The 6,946-nt window shown below is 34.8% G+C and overlaps 1 protein-coding gene across 1 annotated transcript; it reads right to left on the bottom strand.

The window, feature by feature from the left end:
- Positions 1-203: 203 nt before the first annotated feature.
- LOC131062865 (UPF0481 protein At3g47200-like) lies at positions 204-1,731 on the bottom strand. Its single transcript, XM_057996603.1, has 2 exons — positions 1,351-1,731; positions 204-1,265 (listed from the first exon to the last, which is right to left on the bottom strand). Exons 1-2 carry the CDS (start codon positions 1,729-1,731, stop codon positions 330-332), a joined length of 1,317 nt encoding a protein of 438 aa, XP_057852586.1. The 3' UTR covers positions 204-329.
- Between the last annotated feature and the right edge of the window lie 5,215 nt (positions 1,732-6,946).

The raw sequence follows: 6,946 nt of genomic DNA, 5'->3' as shown, positions 1-6,946 counted from the left end.
ATACCAACATTTTCTAGCACTATTAAAATTAAATCCTTAAAAAACAATTAAATCCTTACAATCAAAATATCATCACAAAGCAACTATTAGACAAAGCTCTTATATGATTCCAAGTAATACACTACTCTAATTTGATTAAATTATGACATCCTTACATTAATATGACTACTTAAACAAATGAAAATGCATGTATAGGGCGGCGAATAATACCCAATAGGAAATAAAGATGGTATACCTAGATGCATTAAAGTAAGCTTCAGGTGGGGGCTGCTAAATTTTAGGAACATTGCTTAGAAAACTTGTGCATACCTAATTAAAAATGCAGGAGATTAATTTGCAAGAAGCTTACGATGAAGTGAGTAAATGGTTTGCACGGCGGTGAAGAGCAAAAGCATGCATGCTGCAATAAGAGAAACAGTTCTCCATGGTCTTGAGCAATGGTCGTCTATGAATTCAGCGACCATGACCTTAATTTTACTGTGGTAATGTTTATGGGCATCTTCTCTCACTTTAGCAAAAGGATCCTTGTAGCTTCTGGTTATGCCTTTGCTCAGTCTGTTGAATAGATCGGCCACTTCTCGGTCGCTTCCCATATAGCTCTTGATAATTCTGGCTTTTCTTAGGACAGAGACATCTCTTTCAGAATGAATGAGCTCACACATGAGAAGAACGTACCTTGATATCACACACCTGTCTTTCGCCTCACATATTTCCAATGCCATTAGATTCCGCAAGAGGGTTTCAACACTACTGGCGATTCTGATTCTGGGGAGGTGAAATCTATTCTTCTTAATGCTAATCTCCATAAATTTTTCCTCCATCTTTGTGAATTTGATCCCAGCACGCCGTAATTCACAAGCAGAGGGGATTATAATCTCTCGTTTGGCATGATCAGGATATGGCTGGTCAGTATCTTTATGGAGTTCGAATGAGTGTATGACATACATACGGATCAAATCCAAAAGATGCTTGCTTTTCTGTGCGCGTGGAATATCGTTTAGGGAAGGTGCTGTCTCCTTAAAAGGGTAGAACAACCTTGCTATACGAGCACCAGCTAACAAATCGCAGAGCTCAGTAAATGCGCTTGCTTCATCTTTTTGGCCCTGCAACCCTAATATCTTGAGCAGAATAAAGAATGGAATTTGGTTCTCCAGCATCAGAATGTCAGTTATTATGGGGTATGCAGTATATTCAATAGTATTTCGATTAAAAAGACAGTGATCCCAATTTGTTGTACTACCCAGTACCCAAGGCCCTAAATATTTCTAATATGAAACAAGCATCCAAAGTGAGCATCCAAGCAAGATACCCATCTTGGTACTCGATGTGCTGTTGGTACCATTTTCTTACCTTTGGAACCAGGGCCAGAATAGGTCCTATAACTTCTTTTTCCAATTCCTCGTCAGTCATGTCAAACATTTTCCGTGTAGCATGCAATTTATGAGTAAGCATTTCAGGATGCGCGGCGTGATGAAGTGGGCCTAATGACACCATTTGTGGAACATAAGCACTCTGCTTCAGCTGGACGAGGAATTCGGGAACTTTATAAATCGACACCTCGTCAGATCTTCGGACGGAAGCCAGATTCTGGTTGCGAAACCCATTTTTAACATCGATAATCCACTGGTCAGCCATGGGAGATCGATTCATTTGATTTCTCTGGTTGCAAACAAATCCTCTTGCTAAGCGATGCAGGCGACCCTTTTTAAAAGCAGAAGCAGGTCCAGACATTGTAGGACATTCAATTGCAATGTCTGAGAAGAATCGTAGAAAGGGAAACGAATTCACGAGGAAACCAAAATGGAAAATTTGGAAGTTTATGAGAAGCAACTTATTTTTGCTTACGTGTCTCTGATACGTGGTCGGGATTTTTTTAAATCATTTAAACTTTCTTATTATAAGCCATGGGAGATTGGTTTATTTGATTTTAATTTAACTTGTCTGATTGCAAAGAAATTTTGTTTCTAGACGATCCAGATGACCCATTTTTCAAACAGAAACACATTCCGATTTTGTAGGATATTCTGTTGGAATTTCTCAGAGAAAATTGGAGAGATGGAAACGAATTCACTAGGAAACCACGACGGAAATTTGGAAGATTCATCGAAATTGAAGGGCATCTTCTTAGGTGTGTTCTCTTGTCACATCTTACTGTCCAGATCTTCTCGCTGCTTGGCAAAAGTCAAGTACTTGGGAAATTCATGGAAATTGTGGGACATCTTCTCAGGCTTTCAAAATCTTCTCCCTGCTTCTCAGCAAGTCATTTCCCAAAAATAAATTACATTTAGTTTGCCCAGTTAACGGGTCGCTATATTTTACTGCTTACGTAGAAAAGGTTTCATACCATGGAATATATTTTGCCATATTTCAGAAACAAATTACATTAAATTTGACCAGTCGACAGGTTGCCACATTTCATTTGCACAAGTAGAAAAATTATGCCGCTAAACTAGCCAGTTTCTTATTGTCCAAATCACGACAGTCAAGTACTCGGGAAGTTTCATGGAAATTGCAGGACAACTTCCTAAGAGTTTTCCCTGCCATCGAATTTTTGAAGCTTCTCCCTGCTTCCCAACAAGTCATTTTCTGGAAACAAATTACATTATGCTTCCCCTGTCGAAGGGTTGCTACATTTCACTTGCCCATGGATGTGTAAAAAGGAATTAGTTGTGGTTTATGCAGGGGTTATAATATAAAAATATAAGAAAAATGAAATATAAATTAAGAAAAAGAGAAATAAAAGTATTAAAAGAAAATAATCACTCTATATCCTACTTGTTCGTAAAGGTGGGTTTATTGGAGAACTTCCACTTTCCATTAATCTGGTTTGTTGGCCATCTAATTCTTAAGTTTATAGAAACATCTACAAAACAAATTTTTTTCTGCTAAATATGTGACTGAAATTAATTTCGAATAGGATTGACCTCCTACCCATAATAGGTTTAGGATTGACCACCTGCCCATTATAAGGTTTGTTTAGGTATTCTCCTCTATATTTCTTGCTATCCTGATTCTCTTGTAACTTACATATTTTTTGTTTAGCATCTAGAATAGTACTATGGCAAAACCTATATAACTCTACTATTTTCCGAATTAGAATAAAGCCAAATGTTACAAAAAATGAATATTGATATTGCTTTAATATATAGTTAAAATTCATTTTTATCTTTTTGTACTTTCATAGATTCTAATTTTATGTCCCCTTAAGTCATCCTAATTAGGTCTCCTTAAGTCATTTGAACTAGGTTTATCCCCTTAAGTTGTCCTAATTAGGTCCCCTTGAGCCATCCTAATTAGGTTCGCTCCCTTAAGCCATCCTAATTAGATCCATCCCCTTAAATTGTCGTAATTAGGTCCCAATAAACCATCCTAATGAGATGTACCCTAAGTAAGCCATCCTAATTAGGTCCATTACCTTAAGCCTTGTCCTAAAATCAAGTTCATCCCCTTAAGCTATGTCCTATTTAGGTCCATCCCCTTAAGCCATGTTCTAATTAGGTTCATCTCCTTAAGCCATCATATCCTAATTTAAAAAATATTTTTATTTATATCCTATTTAGTTCTATCCCCATAAGCCTTGTCCTAGAATTAGGTCCATCCCATTAAGCCATATTAATTAGGTACCCTTAAGATGTATCCTATTTTTATATATATCTAACTAATTTTTTTAGCTGTAGGTTGATTCTAGTTTTTGTTGTAGGTGGTGTTAATGGGTACTACACATCTAGATGTGCATTTGAAACTTTATGACATTTTTAAATATAGTTTTAATATCAAGTTCATAAATTTAATATTTAATTTGTTTGATATGTCGGTCCATCCCATTAAGCTTTAGATGGTGCAATGGAATATATATGTGCACACACACACACACACATGTATATGTATATGTATATGTATATATGTATATGTATATGTATATATATGTATATATGTATATGTATATTTGTGTATATATATACATATACACATATATGTGTATGTATGTATGTATATATGTATGTTTATACATACATACATACATACATACATACATACATACATATATATATATATATATATATATATATATATATATATATATATATATATATATATATATGTTAGTTCGATGAGAGGAGGGGGGGGGGGGGGGGGGCGGGGGTTGAATTGGATAAACTCACAATACAAAATATTCATTAGATTCAACCTCGATAGAGCTTACTTGACATGCAACTATGACTATAAATCATTCAAACTGATAAACTGATAAACTTGAAATATCAAAACACATTTAACACCAAATTTAACATGGAAACCCAAATAGGGAAAAACCACTATGGGATTTCAGACCCACTAAGAAAATATACTCTTCTAGAGTATGCTCGGTTAAAAGCCAATCCTATTAAAGATTACATAAACACATTGCTAGATGTGACCTGGTCAAGGGATTTCCCTCAGATTTATCAGAATCTTGCACTTGGTTAGAAGCGACCTTGTCAAAGGATTTCAAACACTCATTTAGGATTTTACCTTGCTAAAGGATTTACAAATAAGACTGTTAGGTCCACTTGGTTAAGAGATTTCCTATCACTTACAAAAATAAATAATAGTAATAAAATATATCTACAACTTCACATCTGAAATATTAAAGCAGACTCTATGTGCTCAAAATAGTCTTGTCGTAAGACTTATCTTCCTCCTTGCTAGGCTTCTCAATTTGTTCTTCAATCAGATCTTCAATCTTCTGTACCCGGTAATCACCTCTGCAATATCCTTAACAAACTTCTTGCACAACATTTCAATCTTTTATAAATCTCCAGCTCATTGGCATCCTTCATTTAATAATGTATTTATTCATACAATGCATTCTGTTACTACTCGGTTGATACTCGGTAAATACTGAACTTTACTCGGTAGACATTCTTTCTTCTTTAACTAACACTAATAACCTTGGTGTTTACCGACTAGCTCCTTGCTTGGTAAAATAGAATAGTATCAAACCTTTACTCATTCTATTACATGAAATATTTTCTCCTTCTTATTCAGTCTTCGAATACACATATATAGCATATCAAAACAATCAAAATAACATAACCTCATCACTGTCTAACTCGGTAATAGTTTCCCATTGAATAACTTATTACTCCCCTTCATTTTCACATTCTTTCTATGTCACTTACAGACATCTTTATACTCATCAAAACATACTCTTTAAGATATGGCAACATCATACTGAATCAGAAAATCAATCGCTTGACATCAATGACAAAATAATATTATTAAGACAGTAATCATCCTTTATAAATTATATCATCAATCTCCAACAACCTTCTCAATATCATCATACCAACAAACTTATTGTAATGCCAACAATCTCCCCCTTTGGCATTGATGTAAATACCAACTTGATTTATGCCAATTGATTCGGACTAATGTTATTCTTCTCTTGTTATCCTTGAGCTGTAAACTTCTCCTGTGATCTTCTCCCCCTGTCATTAGTCTTCTCCCCCTTTGACAACAATGCCAAAAGTAAAACTAATCCATGATTACTTCCCTTGTGAAGTAATTTCCTTGCTTGTTAAAACATATACAAATGTATCATCTTAGTCTCGGTCAGGGCATCTTGTCTTCATTCACTATTTCCTACACAACTTTAGACGACCTTCTAAAGTGTGTAAATCAGCATCAACTCATAAATAGTATTCTGTAGAGTCATAGAATTGATGCTTTCACCGAACTCTGTCAGTGAGTATTGGATAGGGTTAGGACCCCCAACTTACTTCTGAGATACTCAAAAGTGTCCCTTGGTAGTGGATTTGTGAAGATGTCTGCTATTTTCTCCTTTGTGCTAACATACTCCAGTACAACTTTCTTTGCTTGAACTTATTCTCTTAGATAATGATACTTTATAGAGATATGCTTTGTCTTAGAGTGCATTACTGGATTCTTTGAAATGTTAATAGCACTTGTATCATCACAAAATATAGTTACTGGCTTGGTAACTATCTCATTCATACCTTACAATAATTGTTTGATCCATGCTATATTGGCACAATTCAATGCTGCAGCGACATATTCAGCTTCAACTATTGATTGTGAAATGCATCCTTGTTTCTTGCTAAGCCAACTCACTAGTCTTTCTCCCAAAAAGAAAGCTCCACCACTTGTTCTTTTCCTGTCATCAATATTTCCTTCCCAATCAGCATCAGTATAGACTTTTAAGTCAAAATCATTCCTCTTTTTATATAGTAAACCATAATCTTCAGTGCCTCTCAAGTATCTGAAAATTATTTTGATTGCTATCATATGGGTTTCTTTGGGATCTGCAGAAAATCTTGTGGCTATACCTACTGCATGTGCTATCTTAGGCCTGCTATGAACTACATATTGCAAATTTTCAATCATAGATCGGTAAAGTGTCTCATCAACAGATGCAGATTCATCATTCTTTGATAGTTTACAATTAGTAGTCATAGGAGTACTTACAGGTTTAGAATCCTCCATTCCAAATTTCTTCAAGATTTCCTTTATATACTTGGATTGAGTAATGAAAATCCCATTTTTCATTTGCAGTATTTGTAAACCTATAAAATACTTTATTTCACCGATTAATGACATCTCAAATTCTTTGCACATTTCATTTCTAAATTTCTTGCATAAAGAATCATTTCCACAAAAAATAATATCATCAACAAATATGGCAGAAATCAGTATTCCATTATCCTCATCATTCTTCATATACATGTTGTTTTTACTAGTCCTCATAAATCCAATCTTGATTAAGTAAGAGTGCAACCTTTCATACCATGCTCTAGGTGCTTTCTTTAGGCCATATAAAGTTTTGTTCAACTTACATACCTGATCTTTAATCTTCTCTTCAATAAATCGTTCAGGCTGTTCAATATAGACTTCTTCTTCTAGTATACCATTCAAAAATGCAGATTTAACATCCATTTGATATACC

This window comes from Cryptomeria japonica, chromosome 9 (genome assembly GCF_030272615.1).
Source record: "Cryptomeria japonica chromosome 9, Sugi_1.0, whole genome shotgun sequence".
Taxonomy (NCBI): Eukaryota; Viridiplantae; Streptophyta; class Pinopsida; order Cupressales; family Cupressaceae; genus Cryptomeria; species Cryptomeria japonica.
This window is presented reverse-complemented; position numbering and strand designations above follow the sequence as displayed.